The sequence below is a fragment of the Equus caballus genome, chromosome 16 (assembly GCF_041296265.1).
Source record: "Equus caballus isolate H_3958 breed thoroughbred chromosome 16, TB-T2T, whole genome shotgun sequence".
Taxonomy (NCBI): domain Eukaryota; kingdom Metazoa; phylum Chordata; class Mammalia; order Perissodactyla; family Equidae; genus Equus; species Equus caballus.
The window spans coordinates 38,292,689-38,314,778 of NC_091699.1; the positions used below are offsets into that span (position 1 = coordinate 38,292,689).

General features: G+C 38.9%; 1 protein-coding gene across 6 annotated transcripts in view; it reads right to left on the reverse strand.

Annotated features, from left to right (window-relative positions):
* Positions 1 to 22,090, reverse strand: part of PTPRG (protein tyrosine phosphatase receptor type G) — a 675,839-nt gene that overhangs the window by 197,625 nt on the left and 456,124 nt on the right. For all 6 annotated transcript variants that reach the window (XM_023621202.2, XM_070238719.1, XM_023621201.2 and 3 more), the window contains exon 5: positions 12,300 to 12,395. In XM_023621202.2, coding sequence (XP_023476970.1) covers positions 12,300 to 12,395 — 96 coding nt within the window. The remainder of the gene's footprint in view (positions 1 to 12,299; positions 12,396 to 22,090) is intronic.

Genomic DNA, 22,090 nt, shown 5'->3' on the forward strand with positions numbered 1-22,090 from the left:
ATATTCAAAGAGATCAGAAACTGGAAGTCTCTTTTTAGAAGACTTGGGATTTTATCTGTCTGAACTGTTTCAGTGGGATGAGGACATCTTTCACCTGGACAATAGGAAATATAGAGGAACCAAAGCTTTAGCCTGGTTTCCATTAAAAAAAAAAGAAGGAGAGAGAGAGCAGCTGGTTCCCAAGTTCAGATGTGGCCCTAATTCATTTCCTTTCCTGAAAGATTTAGGAATTGGCTTTGTGTTAGTTAGCTGCTTGCATTTCTGAGACATCTGGCGCTAAACCCTATAATCGGTTCAGTTTTTAAAAAAACAGAACTAGTGCCTGGCAGCCACCTTTGGAGACTGCCTAAAAATAGAAATAATTCACTGAAACCTCATTACAATGGTGCTGAAGGATGTCAAGCTGCATCCCTGGGAAAACACTGCAGAAAGTTGAGTAAAAACCTCAGTAATATGGATGGAGAAGTCCCAGGAACTGAACTGTCAAAGTCAGAGCTGGGTATCATTTCAGAGATATATCATACTATTTCCTTATATGTGGTGCAAACCAATTACTGGTAGTGTGATTTTAGGAGTACTCCTCCCCAAACTCATTTATATGATAAGAGTTCTCTGTCATAATCAAAGGATTGCTATCAAATGAAGACCACATAAAATTGGTTAATAATACCCAAGTGACACACACAGATTAAGCAATCCCTCCCATTGCCATGCCACCTGTAGCACTGGTGTGCCTAATTAATGCACTCTTAAGTAAAGTCAGTCCTGGCTTACCTCAACTTTAGACAAACCCAAATTCTAAATAAGCAAGATCTAAATTAATTAGCTCTATTGTATCATTGTATGTACAGCTACCTCGGAATTTGCACACACACACCAAAATCACATAATTGAATACATATTCAGAGAACACAAAGGGATAAGAAACACAGAATCTGCTGTAATTCCAGGTGAGTCAATGCATAGGTCTGTTTCACAACTTTCACAAAACCCAAAATGAGGATGTGATGGTAATAATTTTCTCAAAAGACATCTGGGCAGTCATAATAAAGAAATGATGGGAGCACAAACACTGTGCCTTTTGCTATATCACATTTGGACACTTACTTGTTGCAGGTTAAAAGGCAGGAAGGATAAAATATTTCTATTACGGAAGTTCTCCCAATAGTTTCTGTCTCATGCTCTCTCATAAACCATAGGAGCTGCATTCCTGAAAAATACCACAGTTGGCCCAACAGCGTTACCAAGATCAAGGTGTTGGAGAAAAAGTGGGGTACTGGGGAAATCAGAAAAAGCCTCAAACAAATAAATAAAGTTTCTTCCTAGTTTGCTATCACATCATGTAAAAATGGTTGAATGGACTTCCAGCAAATAGGAAAGATCTATTCCTATTTGGAAACTGGTGGTCTTGAAATTTAATGCACGTGGTGTACGTGACATGTGCTTTGGGAGTATGAGTCAGAAGCACCCTCAAAGAGATAGGCAGGCCTCATCCAGAACAAACTGGGCAGACATCTGTACCAGATGGTACAGACAGACCACCTATATTAAGATGCTCTAGATGGAGAAGACAAACAGTCGTTTTAATGTAAACCCTAAATACAAAGGAGAATTGCAAGCTTCTTCTCGAATGGGCAACTCCATTTAGCAGCACTCCAAGGGAGAAGCATCCGGATGCACACGGTGAAAGATGGTTAATCACTCCTTTGGGACAATCATGGCCAGACAGTACAAAGATTTCAAGAGATAATAACAAACCTCTAAGATAGAACCAGCATTAATAGCTTTAAAATCCTGCCCTGGGAAATTACTTCCACAACGCCATGAAAACAGTGGAGTATTGTGATTTGCAGAGGCAGATTCTCCTAGAAGCTCCACAAGGGAGTTTCATTATCTTTGAGTTTTTCAAATCAGCTCCCACTGATTTTGTGTTCAAAGGCACTTGCACATATTCTTACCTTTATTTACTTTTCTATGTCTAAGTGAAAGTTCTATTAAATTGGTGCTTGTTTCACATTTCCTTGCAGTGTATGGGAACAAATACCCACATGGGCTCTTCAACTTAAAGGGGCAAGGTGAAGCTGGAATACCTAGAATATTTCAACATTTTGGCATGTAAATCTTTATGCCTTATCTTAGAATCCAGTTGACTAAACCTCGGTTGGCCAGGGACTAGGGGATCCAAGGCATGGGCTTATTAGCTATTCCTACAGCCATCAGCCAGCAAGAATAACCCAAGTAGCCCTGACTGCCCCCCAACCCACCATCTCCTGAGATTAAAACATTCCGGTGTCCCCATACAGTTGATAACCACAAAGCAGGGTTTTTCAACCTCAGCCCTGACATTTTGGGCCAGATATTATGCTGTTGTGGGGCTGTTCTCTGCATTGTAGATGCTGATCAGCATTCCTAGTTTCTATCCGCTAGAGGCCAGTCGCACTGCCACCCCAGTGTGACAACCAAAAATGTCTCCAGACATGGCCACATGTCCCCTGGGGGGGAAAATACCCTGCACAACCCCCTCCTCCCATAAGAACCACTGCCATTAAACAAGTTAATGAATGTTTAAATCTTTACCCGATTCACTCACGCTATCCTTGTCAAACTACACCATTCATTCAATACTCTTTATAGCCTTTTTAAAAAAGGGGGGAAGCAAAAGGAAAGAAAAGCTGTCATTAAATCTAAAACATAATTACAGGCACAGAGTCTAAGAGAATTTAGAATAGAATCAAAGGTTTTAACTATGGGCAAAAAGAATAAGGATATGATTTTAAGTTACAAGAAAATAACTCTTGAGGTACCAGCAAAATTAAGAGAGGTCCTACAGCACTTACATACGCGATCATTACTGGAACCAATGATACATACATCTTTCTCTACCTCTTCAACACAGTACTCAACTTTTCTGATTCAATTTTCCCCTAAGGGTGTATACCCCCTGGAGATACACCGTTGCTATTGAAATATCGGCTCCAACATTTATTGGCCTATGTGATCCTGGGTAATTTATTTTGAAAAAGGCTCCATGCCTCAGAGTACGCATCTGTAAAATGGACATAATAACACCTTGAGGGGGGCCCAGTGAAGATTAAATAAGATAATATTTAACATGGGCACTTTATTTTAGCTTTTTGAATGAATTAAGTCCACAAAAAACGTTAACTTTTATTCTTGTTGTTTGTCTTCTATTCAGAAGCACCTTTTCAACTGGTTTATCTAAGGGAAGGAAGGTGGGAGGGGAGAGTCGCCACTTGCTTCTAAACTTGGGATGCAAAGTTCTTTATGTGTGCAGTTCTCCCAAGAGGTCTAATCAGCTTAGGCATCTACTTGATCCCACTCCAGGGAGACCAAAGCTAAGAAAAGTGAGACAACTGGATTGGGAGTCATGAAACTAGAATTCTTGGCTTGGTAGATTCCAAAGAGCTGTAGGACCATAGTCAAGCGCCTATCATTCAGAGAGCCAAGTCTCATCTGTCATTTTAGGAAGATCACTATGGAGATCCTGATATTTTCTCTGAGACTATGACAATCAGATTCTATGACTTATATTAGAACTAATGGCCAAAACAACTAAGTTCTAAACTAAACGATATTCTAAACCATCATTTAGTGATGTACAAAGGCAAAGTACTCGGTAACTGTCCTTGAAGTGCAAAGATTTAATTAAAGAAGATTTTCACATGGTCTTTTCCAAAGTCTCTTAATTATGTAATGCTTCGCCAATTATTAAATAGTCTTCTGTAATGTCCACTAAGAGGAAATTTGAATTACAGGCCATTTGCTGATTGGAGATGTATTGAAAACACCTGATAAGCTATAAATTCAATGTTGTACAACCACAAATCTATTCCAAAATTGCATTCAAACGTTAAAAATGACTCTGGCCTTCACTTAATGGTAAGTCCTATGAAATCAATTAGCTGTTAAAATAGTTTAATTGGAACATATGTATTTTAATTTGTGTGTGTGTATAAAAAAAAGTCTTCTTAATCAACCCAAAACATTCTGAAATTACACTTCTAGGTAATGTAGTGAAAGAATTGAACTTATAACTGGATAAAACCAAGGACGTGGAAAATGTGAGAAGGATGATATTCAAACAGCGGTAACTGGAAAGGAATAAATTAAGAATCATATTAGTTTACTGCAATTTTCCTGAAAAGCAGTCTAAGAAGTTAGTTTTAACAACCCACCACCACTCCCCAACACAAACTCACAAGTTCTCCAACTTAAAAATAATTACTGGGTTTTTTTGATGGATTTCTATATAAATGTAATTTAAAATAATTACATATAAAAATAATTACTATTTCTCTTTTCTTTTCTTTCCTCCCTTCTTCCCCATCTTTTTATCCTGCCTCATTCCTTCCTTCCTTTCTTTTTTTTGATAGAATAAGACCCTTGTTTCGCATTGCCAACAGGAGTAAAAGAAATTTAGAACTATCTATAGCAATGAGAGAAAACGTATTCTTCATTAAAAAAAGAAAAAGACAAGGCCAGCCCTGTGGCCTAGTGGTTAAGTTTGCTGCACTCTGCTTTCGCAGCGTGGGTTCGGTTCCCAGGCACAGACCTACAGTACTCATCGGTGGCTATGTTGTAGTGGCATCCCACTTACAAAATAAGAGGAAGATTGGCACAGATGTTAGCTCAGGGAGAATCTTCCTTAGCACAAGGAGAAATATTTGCAACAGATTGAGCTCAGGGTGAACCTTCCTCAGCAAAAAAAAAAAAAACACAAAAGAAAGAAAGAAAAAGACTTCTTGGGATGGTTAAAAAAACAAAAACATCAGGGGCTGACCCAAATGGCACAGCAGTTAAGTTCACACAGTCCACTTCGCTGGCCTGGGGATTGCCGGTTCAGATCTCTGGCAGGGAACTACGCACCGCTAATCAAGCCACGCTGTGGCAGGTGTCCCACATATAAAATAGAGGAAGATGAGCACAAGTGTTAGCTCAGGGCCAATCTTCCTCAGCAAAAAGAGGAGGATTGGCAGCAGATGTTAGCTGAGAGCTAATCTTCCTGAAAAATAAATAAATAAATAAAAATAAATAAAAACATCAATTTAGGCCATCATAATAAAAGGGATAATTTTCACTTAGTAGTGGTGTTTTGCTTTGTAGAAGAATGAAAGAAAGAAGAAAAATGGAGAAAGGAGAGTTCAAAAATTCACCAATAGGAACTTCACACTTTCAAAATAAAATATTTATCATTTTGAAATTATACACAAGATATAATTTTTGTATTATTTTCTCGATATTTCATCTACCTGACCTGATCTGTCCTCCCCTATCTCCCAATGACAAAATGATGCTACTGTTGAAGAAAGGATTCAAAGACCAACCCTTTTCAAAACTTACAAACGGTTCCCCAACTACTTTGAGGTCAGGCTCCCATTCTGACGGTACATTTGCCAAGTCCATGGAGAATGGCACTGAGAAAGTGCTTAATAAATATTGCAGAAAGAGCAAATGAGTGCAGCAATAAATAAATGAGAAAATATTACATTTTGTTCACTTAGAAAATCTGAAGGAGAAAAAAAGGAAGAGGAGGAAAAACAAACACACATAAAAAGTAGCAAAAGCAAGGAAAAGCGAAAAAACATACACGTGGATGAGCTGAAACAGAAACTAACCCATCAACTATCACAGAGAGACCCTATGCAAAAGAAAGGAAATGCACAAGAAAAAGACAGAGGAAAGCTATAATGAAAAACAGCAAAATAATCCAAAAAAGCCTCTCCACCTACCATCTACTGAGATTAAACCATTTTGGTGGGAAACTATAAAAACATACTCAGGCACAGACATATTCAGATATTCCTGGCACTAAAACATTCCTGTAAGGCCTCTGAATACATTACTAACTTTAAGATTTTTAAAGCCCTGTTGCTTTTTCACAACTACAGGCATAAATGGAGATATATGCCCTCAACAGCACGTTAGACCCAATGGAGCCCCAGGTCAGAGAGTTACCATCCTCTATGAATCAGGAGTCTCAGAACCTTTATGTCCAGTATTCTTGACCACCTCAAGAGTCTTACACTTCTCTATAACAACCATCTTTTTTTAGGTGAAGCTTAAACAGCCATCTAGACAGATACTTTTCCAAAACCCAAATCATTAATGTTGTGGAAGGACCCTGAGAGGTTCCTATAACTCAAATTAAAATACATATGTTCCAATTAAACTATTTTAACAGCTAATTGATTAAATATGCTTAGTACGTACTTCCTTAGCAGTAACAAAGGTCAGACACTGATGTGAGGGCTAGAGAAAGGTGGGTGGTGGGATACAAAGAGAAGAGGAACAAGACATGGACTTCCACCTCCAAGACTTCACATTCTAGTATTCTCAGGTCTTACACCTCCTAGTGCCTGCTTCTAATACTCCTTAGCAAATAGGCTATCAGGTTATTTCTTTCCAATCAGACTATAGAACCTAAATGTGTTTCCACTGAATTCAGTTAAGTATTGGCACAACCAAGTCTTAGTGTGTGCCACTTGCAAGAGATGCAGAAATGAGTAAGTGAAAACTCCCAGTCCTCAGTGATCTCACAGTACCGAGGCAGGGGAAAGCAAGTAAAATAACAGCATTAATGCAAGACGGAATGCTAAGAGAAACGAGGGGGTTGAAGGAAGGACAAATCCTATCCACCTTTGGTGGGGAGAGGGAAGGTGAAATGCAGGGAAGTGGAGAAAAAGGCTTCCTTGCCAGCCTGGATGGATGAGTCATCAAGAACTCCTCCTGCCTTCTCAGGGTCTATAAATAATCCCAGGTGCTGCCATTTCATTTAATTACTAAGCCTCTCCAGATGGAGAAAAATAATTAAGCAGTCTGTACTACCAACATGATATAAAGAATGGGTTATCAACTTTTGAAACATTTGAGTTTTGAAGTTTGCTTTCAACTGTGAAGTAAGGGTGGAAGAGAAGAGGGGCAAATGACTGCAGTACAGACCTTAGGGAAAACCAGATGACCGCAGTCATATCCTGGGTAGAAATTTAAACAGAAACAAAGAAAAATACTGGTGCAAAGGGGATCAATTCTCCCAGTAGAAGCTGAACTGCTAACATTAAATGAAGAAGTCTCAACAGAGTTGTTGAAGACAAGTTGTCAAAAAGAAAACTTTAAGACACCTATGAATAAATCAGGATGCAATTTGTTTATCTCTTAAATGTACAAGAAATATGCCATTGACTGGGACTCTGGATGCAGACATGGTAAAGATTTCATATCTTTGTGTCTGATGCAAAGATTCAGAAATGGCTACACCCAGAAAAGTCTAAAAAGAAAGCTGGAAAGAATGTTACATGAGAAAATTTTCTAAATGTAGATGCTCTTAAGGAATTACCCTTTTATAATTCTAAAATTCAATGGAATCAGGAAATAAAAATGAAATTTCTGGCATTCAAATAACAATGACAACTGGGTAATAAAATGGATGAGATGCCCCCTCTCATCATAAATTCAATGATAATCATGTGCTTCCTGAAAAACCACAGTAATCAAACCTATAAAACCACAATAATCAAAACTATAAAAAGAGGGATACGAAACTTCTATGAGGATCAGACTGAAAGCCATTAAGAAGGTTGAGCGGTTGGAAGGCATTTCGACTCTGGTGGGAAAGGAAGCGTTCAATGAAGAATGGTGAAGACACAGATTTGAAGAAAGAAAAACCAAATCAGTACCCAATTCAGAGGGTGCTGATAGAAGATTCTTGGTATAAAAAAATACAGGCCTAGTTAAAGGTAAGGTCATTCTGAGTATTGGGTACTCTGCTCTATAAACTTAAATCGGAGCTAATTAAATATTTTTTGAGATATTTTCAAAGCAAAATATTCTTCCACAATTTGCCTAATCATTACACAGTCATTTCAACCTTCCTCTAAACATAGGTTTTCATATTTCATATTTCTTTAAACAGATAACCCATGTAGTGTTATCAGAATAACAGAATATTTTAAAAGAGCATTTTAATGACTTTTGGAATTTTACATTTTTATAGGAATTCAAACCAGGCTAAAAGTAAAGAATAGCGGACGTTCTACTTAAACAGAAAATAATTATTTTAATTTTTATTTATATAAATTAGCTAAACAAGCATTTATATATTCTCTTTAGTTGTTTAACAACAAATATCTCCATCCCTTGCCAATTTCTTATTTTAATTAATTTATTTAAAAAGTCCTTTAAAATCAACTTCACCCTTCCTTTCCCCTTTAGCTTCCAGAGGGCTGCTAGTCCAAAGATGTGTGAACTAGAAAAAAGGTTCCAGGCACATTACTAACACGTGTTGGAAAACTGTAATGAATATTCCACTTCATAGCAGTGGCTATGAAGTAAATGCAGCTTCTAGAGTTGTGTGGGCCAAATGCGCACAACCATATGTGGCTGCCATCATTCACTATCTTCCATACATGGAGGTGGTCCTTCCTTCCTTCACTGATGTTCACACAAAGCACTTGTGGGAAACCTGGCTCACCATCTTTCAGCTCTGAGACTGACCTTCAACTCTGTCTGTAACCAAAATACGTCATCCACCTTTTAGGGTTACTGGGGTCCAAGTTGGGGTCATGATCTTAAGATCGTGTTGACACGAAGGCATGAAGAAGATTGCCTGGAGACTGTGTTGCAATGGGAATTCACACCCCCTCCAAAGTAGACAGACAGCCGCTACTTGGATCTTGATTACTGCTACATTATCAGGATATCCTATGTAAAACCTTCCATATTTAACTGAAGAAAAGAATTGTAAACACTATGTAGACTCAACAATCATGCCTGAGAACCACAATAAAACCACCTGCAGGCAACCTCTAGTCTAGGCCAACATGTGGTTCCATGGTCAACCACATGCCTGCTAGGTTTGCACATGTTTTTGGTGTTTTGGAAACATGAACTTCATCATACCTAATCACAGCAAAGGCAGTGATAGACCCGAAGTTACCCAGGCACACGATTAGGAAGGAAAAAGAAACAAAGATAACGAAAGATGGAAAGTGTAAGAAAATTACTCTAGTGTATGGAGTAAGTCAGCATCAAGGCTGCAACATCTACATGGCACTTGGCCTTGCTAGATGTGCAGTAGTGAGTCATTCACATCATGTCACTCTGGATGACGAATACGTGGGTTTAGTAGCACCAAGCCAGAGCACAGCCTTTTTGCAAGTGGAGGAGTTTCTCCACTCACCTCTTTCTAGCTGTTATCACACGGAACTAGGACAGTGAAGTTCTAGTGGGCAGGAGCTGATTACATTTATTATACTAATGTAGCAACCGGTACCATTCCTGGCATTGAATCAGTGCTGAAAGGGTGATAAATGCTTCCTCAGTACCAAAATGTAAGATGCCAGGTTTGAATTTGGAAATATATATCAAGATTTAATTTACTACTTGAGGGAGAAATACCAAACTCCCAAATTTAACAGTGTTATAGAAAGATTCAAATTACAAACATCTCAAAATATGGGATCTAACTAAACTGCCAAATCAAAACAACAATAAAGACGTGTTCCTTTCCATTGCATGATATAGTGTGAACTCAGACGTATAAACGTGTATGTGGACTTACAAGGAAAACAAAGTAGCTCAACATAGCTGCTTTCTAAAAAAAATTCTGTTCTATTTTATATTATCTGTCCTCTATTTAGTGTCTAGAGGACAGCAAGCCAAAATTTAGAGAACTTACCGGACGCAATACACATTAAATTTCTTTGTATGTGAACTAGTAGTCGTGTCCTGGAAATACTTTAAAAATTCAAAACCTAGACTTCACACTGAGGTATTTTGCTGCTTTGTATGCCAATGTGCCTTGCCTGCCGAAGACTCTAATTGCTCTCATATTTAACAAGAATTTACAGAGCTGGCAAAATAGAAAGCTTTTGGGTAGAGCACGCTGTGAACTAGTCCTTCCAGTACTCATAAAAACATTTTTAAAATGTACTTTCCTCTAAGAAAGGTGACTATAAAGTAGGCCTGGTTGGGCTCGGCATGGGTGGGCATGACAGAGAAGGGGGAGGGGGCTGATTTGATGGCAGGACACGAGTAGCGGTCCAGCTACATGAAAAGCAGCATGCCAAGAGGACACTTACAGAAAACAATGATTAACTATATAAGTGGGAATTGTTTCAGAATGGTTCAAGTGACCTCAGTATTGCCTAAGGTAAACCGATCACAGTTTAGATGTGAAAGGGGTCCAGACAGAACCCAAGTGACCTGCCAACAGGGCAGTGCCCAGAACAGACTTGTGTTCATGCAAAGACACATACAGCATGGGGTCTCCATCCCATAGAAACAGAGATGGATGGATACGGACATATACTTTACTTGGCATTTACTAAATGTCTACTATGTGCCAGGGTCCACACTAGAGACTTCATTGAATGACTGCCACAATCTTGATGATGTAGATGTTGCTATCCCCACTTCACAGATAAGGATACTGACGTTGGAAAGTTTAAATAACTACATCACTATTATGCAGCTGTTAAGTAGAAGAGATGGGTTTCAAAAGCAAATATTTTGACTCCAGTGAATAAGCTCTTAAAACACTACACTTTACTGTGGTTGATGAAAATAATGAGAGAAAGATGTGTGCGAGAACAATGGGAAGATCAGTGCAAACACACAGCATAAACAGATGACTTCTAAATGACCATGACCCACAATAAGAAATACATTTCAGGAGCCGGCCCAGTGGCGCAGCGGTTAAGTTTGCACGTTCTGCTTCAGCAGCCCAGGGTTTGCCAGTTTGGATCCTGGGTGCGGACATGGCACCGTTTCTCAAGCCATGCTGTGGTAGGCATCCCACATATAAAGTGGAGGAAGAGGAGCACAGATGTTAGCTCAGGGCCAGTCTTCCTCAGCAAAAAGAGGAGGATTGGCAGCAGATGTTAGCTCAGGGCTAATCTTCCTCAAAAAAAAAAAAAAAAAAAGACAGACATTTCATATCATGACACAGTATGCATCACCATGCATAAATAACTAAAAAAAAAGGTTCCACAAAGAACAAAAAAAAGTTCTTACAATGTATGATATACTCGGATACTTTCTGATTATTTTCTATTCCATATTATTCTATTTCTTTCTTTTAAAAGTGCTGGTCAGGACTCACTGAAATGTTGTCATGGCCTGCTAGTAGGTCAGAACCCACAGCTTGAAAACCAATGCAATAACCAATGCTGATGACCACTGCTCTTATTGTTTCTGAAGTTTGGGTAGAATATTAGGCTTTTCAATTTTTTACATATAACCATCCATTTGAGCCTCTATCCAAGAAAAGAAAAGGGAGAGAGGGTAGTTAAGAGGGAGAGGGAAGCAGTGGAGAGTATTGTCCATCATACATCACCACTAAACAGGATAGTGAAATTAACATACTCCAAACAAGAATGGCTTGATCTCAGTGACAAAGAAGCTTGCCCCAAGAAGCAGAGGCTAAAGACTTATGCTGGAGAAAGTTTCAATGCCTTCAATGTTCCTTTGAGTTATCAGAAAGACATCACATTTTCCAACAAAGACTCAATGGTAAAAGGAACACCTGTATGTTGTTAGGCAAATTTTAAGACAAAGACAAGTCACATGCCTACTACTCAGGTACCTTCCACACAAAATAGCACCAGGTCTCCTCTGGGCTACTTGGTCAAGGTACTCAGTGATCAACACTGCTTTAATTTGACTTGACTTACTAAAAAGCCTGGACAGCATTACCTATTGAGGGACGCAAGGTTTGGCTTGTAGGCACAGAATCAACACATGAACCAGGTACACTCATTAATACAAATACAATAAAACAGAGAAAGGATGGGAGATCATAAAAGTACAAATTTGGAAATGGTCTCAATTCCATTTCTGGGGATGGGGAGAGGGAGGGAAAGAAGTCTCTTTAGAGAAGTGACTGATGCTATTTATTAATCTACTTGCAAGTAACGTCAAATTTTAAAGTTGCTCCAAAGAAAACCATCTTTTTTTTTAACAGGAGCCTCTTAATATGCTGAAGGAACCTGTTCAAAACGCTTCAGCAGCAAAGTAACTTAGATGATAAATGTGTTCTTCAATCTGTGCACCAGTCAAGTAGCAATAAAATCAGAATAATTCATGCAAAAATTTTCATTATGTTTCTAAACATACTTATTTACATTTTAAATCACACATTAGACAATATGAAATATCTTTCATTTAGACAGGTGTGAACTAGGAAACAGATGCATTCATTAAACATGGAACAATTCAGTGAATTACAAAAAAAATACTTAGAAAACTCTCTGGTTGAAGTACTTGAGCCACCATTAACTTACTTGAAAAAATACGGCCATGGCTCCAATTATTCTGTTTTCAGAAATTGCGGTTTGAAAGCTGTCAAAGTCGTCTGGATTGTAAAAGAAAATCTGCATCTGTGAAAGAACAATTGAAAAATGTATTAGAAAAATTTTCAAACATAGAGGAAAATAGTACAACGGACCCAGATTCCCCACTTAGTAAGATTTTGCCAAATGTATTCATCTATCTGTATTTTTCCTTTGCTGAAGTATTTGAGAGCAAATCCTGGACATCATCTCATTTTACCATGACATACTTCTGTAGGCATCACGAAAACACACATCTTCTCTCCTAATACAATGCCTTCATGCTGCCCAAAATAAATAACACAGACACCTTCGTATTACCTAATACTCATGTCTTGCTGATAGTTCCCTGTTAAGCAGCAAAATTTTAATGGAGTTAAATACCATGAATTTGAAAACTAAGCCTGTGAGATTCAGTCCAGTTGTTTAAATTGTAAATGCTTAAATGGGAACATCTTTATAGACAATGCCCAGTCTAAGGATGAGAATTGGAAGGTGTTTCTCAGCAGCTTTGAAAAATAGCCCACATGGAATATTTCAGTGAAATCACAAAGAAATATAATGGTAATCCTAATAACAATGCTTTACATTTTACAGATTGCAAAAAGGCATCCCATACGTTATTTCACTTAACCCATCCAACACCTCTGTGACGACTGGGCAGAAATTATTCCACTCAGTTATAGATGAGGATTTAGTGCTTCAGAAAGTTGATGTTAACTTGGCTAAGACGAAACGTCAGAGGAAGGGTGTAAAATCCAGGTGCTCTCATTTCAACCTTAAATACCTTCTCCTACATTTGGCTAGGGTTTCTTATTCAAAAGCAGAACACAGATAAATCAACTTAAAATTATTATCCAATTTTAATGCTTGAACACTCCTTGATATTTCATACAATTCAGAGGACAAAAATGGACCACAAAATATGTTCTTGAGAGAATATTATTCCAGCTTCCTCATTTACCTGCCTGTGAGACCTCAGGCAAGCAAGATAATTTCTAGGCATCAGCTTCTTCACGTATAGAATCAAGTATTTATCCTTGGTAGGGTGAGAGTGAGGATCAGACAAATCAGTGTAGTGTACAGTATATATAGCACCATGCCCAGATCTCATTTGTACTCAACAAATCACCACCACTACCACCATCATCATATTTTAAAGTTAACATTTGGCAGACATCTTAAAATTTGTAAGAATGTGATTCCACTGAATCTTCTAGAATGACCCTATTCCTTACAGAAAATCAAATTTCCTGTATCATTAGCTCTATTCCACGACCTCTATTTCCCCACTTTTCCAAATGACATGATGCTACTTTCTGTAATAGCGTGAACAACCACACCCCAGATGGGGTTTAGAGATTTGATAGTAAATAACAAATTCCCAGTGGGGAAACCTAAGTCAGAGAGACTAGCTGAAGGTATGGGTCAAAGGCAGAGTCCCGCTGACTGCATCACCAAGATGTTAAGAACAAGGTGACATTTCTTTTCTGAAGGGTGAAATCAGGTAGCCCAAATCAGGACACTTTCCAGGAAAAGACAGGTACCCAAGTGGATGGGAGAAGGAAGGGTAGATTCTTTTGGAGGATTTTCTTTCCTACGGTGAATTATTTTTCTTAGACTGTGAATTACCACTGATTCTGGCAGTTCCTTACAAATGTGTTGCCTTTAGGTTTGGACAGCTTCAGACATCATGAATTTAAACTGAGAAAAATCCATTCAATGAGGTGCAGATTAAAACAGTTGAATACTGGGTGAATTGCTTTCGGTACAATGCTACTAACCCAAGATAAAAACTCTACACAAGTATATTCAGAAAATTACACTTCACTTTCCTTTTAAAACTCAGGCCTGCAAATTAAGTAAGTTCACAGAAGGTTTTCTTATTCTTCAGCCCATGAGCAGGGGCAGCATTGTTTAATGCATCACCTGAATAGTGTGTGATACAAAATAGTTTCAGACCTTTTCAAGGGCATTTTCATTTACAACTGCGTGAGGAAATTCATTTTTAGAAAATGTCTTTGAGTCAGGGCTCCACCCATCAGAATAATAAAATGTCTCATAAAGAGAACAGCAGCATAGGTCTGAAATATCGATTTTCTGTGCTATTTCTCTCAAGTGGTAGTCTACTAAATTATGTTAACTTTTGAAGCTAACTTAAAGATGAGAGTAAGTACATGGAATTTTGCGAGTGAATTACACTTTAAATGATTTTGTTGTTATTGTCGATGAGACAAATTTGGGCAGAGGCTGGAAACCTATTTTCCAAAAACATCTTTGAAGGTGTTGGGATGGCTACGAAACATCTTGAGCAGCCCATCTACTTTCTGCATCTGCTCTCAAGGGCCATACTCAGGGCATCCCCTTCAGCATTCCTCAAAGCCCGTTCTTTCTAATAATGTGAATCTAAATGACACTAACTGTGTAGGAATTCTCCTCCTGAAGAAACACAGCGCATATAAGTTGAAGAAATTTTACAGGGGGAAAAAGCCCCTTCAGTGACCAGGAGGCATGTGCTAAAATAGAGATATGGAAAATGCTTGAATGAATGGTAATACTATCAAGTAACGTGAGGGAGATGAAATGCGGACTGTGAGCATAAGGTTACAGTGGGCAGCGCTCTACTGTTGTAGGGTACCAGCACGATGTGCACAGGGTCACAACAAAATGCCCCTGAGCTTCCCTTTTCTCCTGCAATCTGATTTAAAAAAACTATGTATATGCCTGGTTTCCAATTTGTATCACTATCTGTGTTTAGCTGAATTAATACAAAGCAACAAGTCTAAAAACTAGAGCCTTCTATATATTTTTTTTTTTTAAGATTTTATTTTTTCCTTTTTCTCCCCAAAGCCCCCCGGTACATAGTTGTATATTCTTTGTTGTGGGTCCTTCTAGTTGTGGCATGTAGGACGCTGCCTCAGCGTGGTTTGATGAGCAGTGTCATGTCCGCACCCAGGATTCGAACCAACGAAACACTGGGCCGCCTGCAGCGGAGCGTGCGAACTTAACCGCTCGGCCACGGGGCCAGCCCCAAGCCTTCTATATTTTTATTAATGTTATTTTTCAAATATTTAGTGAGTGACTACTGCATGCCAGGAACTGTACTACTATTCATTAAACCCTCATTGCGGAAGTTACCACCATGATCCTTATTTACAGCCAAAGAAACCAAGGATTTCTAAATTTACAAAGCTCTTGAGGAAGGAGGGCAAGGTTGGGATAGAAATCTGATCTTTCCAATCCTAGCCAAGGTTTTAATCACTGTGCTTCCCTCCAAAAGGCAAAAATGTTTGCTTAATGCCTATTATGTACAAGGCACTGTGACAGAGGAAGATACAGTTTGTGCTTGGGAAGACAAAAATATCAATAATGAGACAAGGTAATTTTTTGAATGCCAAAGTTGAGTTGTAGGTAAAAGTATCACAAAAAAACCATAAGGCAATAAATGGCTCATGGTCAAGTTAGGCATATATTAAAGGAATATTAAAATAATACTGGCAATGGGTGAGAGGGGACATTTTCTTGAAGGTAGGCTTCCAGGCTCTTACAGTTGTGTGCAAAAGTCAGCTCTCACATCTCTGTGATAACGATGGCCAAAGGAAATGATGCCAACCTAAGAATGGAAAATCCAACAGTACCTTCTCTGGTGATTTAGAAAGCTCTACCTTGTAGTTTCCTTTCAAAAAATTTAAATGTCTTCAACATGCACCACACACACACACATACACGGCCCAAGAAAAATTCATGATGAGTTAAGTAAGGAAACAGCATGAAAAAAGCTCAGAGGAAAGGCAACGTACTGAGAGATCCACCAGACATTTCCAGGATACTCTTGGGCATCTTTAATAGAGTAGAAGAACACACAGGAAAAGCTATAGAATAAGAACAGATGAGATATAAACAGAATGAGATAAAGATGGTGAATTAAAAAGGAACAGCAGAATTAAAAATCACATAGGAGGCAGTAGACAACAGAACTGAAGAGGTGAAATATGTTTTTCTGCTTGGCGCTAAACTGTGGTAAGCCAGTTGAGAACATGGTGGTGGACAAGAAACAGTTGCCTAAGAATAAAAATGTGCAGTGAAGGCAAAGTAAAAATCCAAAAACAGTTAATGATCCCCTGGTCTCACCTGTTGGAGGATTTGCATAAGTTGATATCAGAATAGAGGTTTTTGTATATTGGATTCTTAATCTAACTTGATTTTGGGATGATGCTGTACCTTAACTACTATTAAGCCAGATCACACACACTCAACACAGACATTCTAATTCTTTAATTCTGCCAGTGCCATCAGACAAGAAGATCAATGCAGGCAGGAAGTTTGTCTGCCTGATTGAAGGCTGTGTCTTGAACAGTGTTGTTTATTGTCAGTAATTTATTTATCGAAGGAATGAAATGAGCGGGGGCGCTGAGTACTGAAAGCAAGGACAGCCAAATGATAAAGACACAAACACTATCCCAAGGTTTTTGCAAAATGAGTGGCAAGGAGAGATGAGGATACTTAAGAGAATGAATGAATTTAAACCGTTGAAGAAAACACTCAGGAAGATGCAAAAATATGTCAAAATCACAGTGAAATGCCCAAGCGGCCTCAGGTATGGTTTTGCTAAACACAGATTATACTGATTTCTCTTTAATCTACATGAAATTCACACCATCTTCTATCTAAGCAACTCTAGCCTGAAATTTTAATGCTCCAACAAAAGAAAATCTATTCATTTCAATTGTGGAGAAAAATGATATACACTATATATTTTATATAAAAATATATAACACAAACACTCTGAATTCAGAACTATGATATGGGTATTTTGTTTTGTATCAATGAACAGTTTTTACTCCCAGTTACTTCTTTAAATTATCATTATTGTATTTTTTACCCACGTGATGGTTAGTTTTATGTGGCAACTTAGCTAGGCTATGGTGCCCAGTTGTCTGGTCAAACATTATTCTAGACGTTGCTGTGAAGGTATTTTTTAAATGTGATTAATATTTACATCAGTAGGCTCTGAGTGAAGCAGATTACGCTCCATAATGTGGGGGCCTCAGCCAATCAGCTGAAGGCCCAAGGTCTTCTTAAGAAGGAATTCAGCCTTGGGACTGCAACACAGAAATTCTGCCTGAGCTTCCAGCCTGCAGACTTAAGATTGCAACATCAACACTTGCTGGAATTTTCAGCCTGCTCTGAACATTTCAGACTTGCCGGCCTCTACAATTGAGGGAGCCAATTCCTTAAAATTTCAATCTGTGTGTATATGTGTGTATACACACACACACACATCTCTCTCTCTCTCCATGTATATATATGTCTGTCTGTCTGTCTATCTATCTTTCTATCTATCCTCTATTGGTTTAATTTCTCTGGAGAACCCTGACTAACACACCCTCAAAGGTCACTACTGATTTTAAGCAAACATACTCAGATATATGTATCACATTATAAATAATAAGTGTTTTGCAACCCAGTTACTTTCTGAGCTTCTTTGAGCTCTCTCTTATTCATTCACCTCTTTCTAACAGGCTTCTCCTCTGGAGAATGTTATAACCCAGTTCACACTCTTGTGACTTACACAAAAATGTCCGTGGAGTTGGCAGATAACACAACTGGGTAATACTAAATGGAGATCAAAGACCATGGGCCACAGTATCAGACCTGATTTGTATACTGAAGACACTTGAGATCTCTAAGGCTCATGTCCCCTTCTGTCAAATGGAGGTAATACTTACCTCTTGGGATCCTTGTAATAAAGATTCACTACTCACATGCTTTGGAAAAGTAAAAACAAATGAAATAGCTCTCACTTTTTATTATTATGTATCATTATTACTTTCTCTGTGACCAGGAGGGATATGTAAATTAAGGTGAAAATAAATTGTTTCCATGGGCAGCCAACATCCCAATGAGTCATGCCACAAGGTGTAGCAAAGACACCTGTGTGTGGGCTTCCCACAGCCTTCACTGGAAGGATATTTTTAGAAGAACCCTGCTCCAAAGGATAGCAGGTATTCAGCATCTTTGCAGGCAAGGTAGCATTTAAATAAACATTCTGAAACATTTGCTTTATACAATATCATTAATCACGGAGCTCACTAATCCTTAATTATTTCCTTTTTTCACTTGCCCTGTAACAATTATCTTCAACTACTTTACAGCAGGAATCTAAATTTTTGGAGCAGAAGAATGCAAGTGCACACTAGGGCCACGACTCACATACAATCAGGTGTCGAGATGTTTTTGGGAACCCTTTCAAAAGTCTCTGTGTGTAACTTGTTTATGCCGTTATAACTCCATTTATTAGTTGGTTTCTGCAATTTCTGGTTCGGTGATGCATATGATTATTCAAATAAATATTTAATCCTTGCACTTTTCTCTTGGTAGGGAAGAGGTCAGGCTCTTGCTTACAATAGTAAGCTGAGATTTTCAGGGATTTACTATGCATGATTCATGAGTTATTTCTTACAGTTCAGCATAAGTTTAGACAAAAATGAGGTAGGTTCAGCATCTGGCCATATGTTGACCAGATACCCTTATCATGTACTCAGTAAGCTATAGCTCTGCCATTTAATAGCTGTGTGACCTGGCTGAAGTTAGTCGCCCTCTCTGAGTCATAATATCCTCATGAGTCAACTGAAGATAAGAAATACATCAGTGGGTACAGGGAGGATTAAATAAAACAACTCAAGTAAAGCACCTCCCACAATATCTGGCATACTGTGGGCTGTGAACTGATTCATATATTTTTAAAAATTAGTTAAAGGGGGGGAAGAAAGAAAAAAATACAAATAAATCAGTGAAAGGGCTATTTGCAATAGCCCCAAATTGGAACCTACCCAATGCTAATCAATAATGGACTGGATGAACGAATTGTGACATAGTCACACAATGGAAGAGCTCATGGAATGCAGCACAGCTACAGGTAACAATACAGACCACTCTCACAAACAATGCTGAGCCAAACAAGCCAGATACCAAAAAAAAAAAGGAAAGAAAAAAAGATGTACCGTGTGATTTTGTTGAAATGAAGTACAAAACCAGGAAAAACTCATGCAGTTACAGGCCAATACAGCGGTTACCCCTGGGGGTCAGTAATCGAAAGAGGGATTCTGGGGGTGCTGGAAAGCGCTCTTTCTTGATCTGGGGCCTGGTTACAAGAGTATGAAAATTCATTCAGCTGTATACTTAATATTCGTGAGTTTTCCTTTTTGTATGTGATATTTCAATAATAAATACGTAAAATTGGTGAAATAACTGTGCTTTTGAAACTGGGATAAACAAAAGTGAAGTGTCATATAATAACAGAGCAGGGCCCAGGATGCTTCCCTGCCGGCACCCATTCGACTCGACAGAGGCCACTCTAAACAGGAGGGTAAGGCCACAGAGAAGGCGTCTGCTTGACAGAGCAAATTAAGCTGACTGTCCCTGGGTGTGTAGAATCATGGCAGCCTAGGACCAAATAACAATTCCCTGGACCAAGCACTGCTTCTTTCTGCCCTTTCCCTTGAGGCCGACACTGCAAATGAGGCCAAGAGTCAGCCTCCTCCATAGAACATTCCATGAGGGCTGCTGACAGGTATCCCAATCTTAAAACGCTTTGCCTGAATTAATTCCTTTAATCCTTACCATCGCTTTTTGGGATAGGTACCAATCTTTGCCCCATTTTACACAAAAAGAAATTAAGGCTCAGATACTAGGTCTTGTCTAAGAAGTAACAAAGCTGGGATTCAAATCGAGGCATTTGAGTGCAGAGCTGCACATTTAAAATCTCTCCATATGACATCCTGACCAGAATTCCCATGAGCAGTAAGAACTACTTATTAGTTATCTTTAGGATCTAGCACAAAGCTCCCAGAGCAGAGGTTCTCACCAGGGGTGATTTGGGACCTAGAGACCTTTTTGATTGTCATCACTGGGGAGGAGATTCCACTGGCATCTAGTGAGTAGAGGCCAGGGAGGCTGCTAACCACCCTACAACGCACAGGACAGCCCGACAGCACAGACTTATCCTGCCCAAAGTGTCAATAGTGCCAAGGTGTCGAAACATGTCTCCAACCAAGGTCACATGAAGCCTAGTCAATAAATATGATAAAACACTTTGTTTTTCTTTCCCTTTCCCACTACAACTGAACTTTAAGAAGGGGAATGGCAAATCTGCTATAAGGGGGCTCCAAGTCTGGGAGAGCAGACTTGCCACCCACCCGGAAAGCAGTACTTTCAAGACCACTTCCCCTATTCTTGGAGCTACTGTAATCAGTCACCTTCTTTTCTATTAAAACTATCTTTCCTTGCTCGCATAGCTATTTTAGATAGAAAGTTGGTTCCGAAATGCAATGAAGCTTAACACCTTGGACACAGTGGAGGGGGAGGGAGTCCCTAGGTGCATCTGAAACTCATTTGTATTTCAAAAACACAAAAATAACCACCACAGTGTTTGTGCTCTTTGTAATATGAAACTTTTTAGAAATTGCTTTGCACTTGGGAGTAACAGCCACATGATTCACCATGAAATGAAGTCTGGAAAATCATTTTGGATAAATGGACCTATAAATTCAATAGAATTTCCATGACAACATAGACTGCAACACTCAACCACAAATAAAAGGTTATAAATCATTCAGACCCAACTAGGAATCAGCAATATGTCTCCAGTTTTGAAATACAAGAAACCCGAAATATCGTTTATTTGTTACTTACTCACCCAAAGTTCCCATTATAGTTCTTTCCTCACTTCTAATATTGTATTTTCTACTCCATAATAGGTTTTGGGGAAATGATGGTGCTAAGAATTTGCAATTAAGCTAAATAAAATTAACACAGGTATAGAGTTGGTGTATTCCTTCTCCCAGCCAGAAGCCTACAAAAAAAGCTTGTGCACAAAGACAGGCCACACGGTTTTATCCAGAAAACTGCATTTTGCCCTACACAGCCAATCGTTGCCAAATTAGTTTCCATAAGAAAAATGTTTATGTGAAACATTTCTGAGAACACACATGCAAGACAACCTGGATACTTCCCAAATACTTAAAAGTTCTATAAATCAAAATCAGACCACTCTAGTGTCCTCAGGACAATCTCCACAATAAAGCATTTCTCAGATTAGCTGGGTCAACTGGACTAGAACATCTGTTCTTTAAAACAGCTCTCTGTTCCGCAGGTCATCTGTTTAATTCGGTAGACGATCCCTCACAAAGGATTCTTCTAGATACAGTATGCTGGGACCTCTCCTACTAGGTGGTGCTGGCCCCAAGGCCAAGCACACAGTAGGCACTCATTAACAGACTGTGAAATAATTGGATGGGAGCTCTTTCTCCCACGAGTGGAAATGCATCTGTCTATTCAGAACCTCTCTCATTTCTAAGTTCCCCTTACAGCCAACAGCTTTGCATAGATAACTGATAGAGGGAGAAAAACAAACTTATGGAGCTACGGATTTGGCTTCCAGAAAGACTGCACATCTCCTGAAATACTGCCAAAGTCTGTACATGTGTGCAGTGGACAGTGTCCATCACTTTTCATCAGATGAACTCTTATGGTTCCCTCTATTACCACATGCTGAGATCTCTTCAAGACACATTTTCAGCCCTGATCTCACATGGTCTACAGCTTTCATCAAAACCTTCAAGGGCTCCGCAAGCCAGAAAGCTTAAGAACCACTGCCGCAAAAAAAATATGTGAACCTGCCTCTAGGAGCACAAAATTTTTCTCTAAGACAGATACCTAGAAGCAGTTCAAATTGCCCCCAA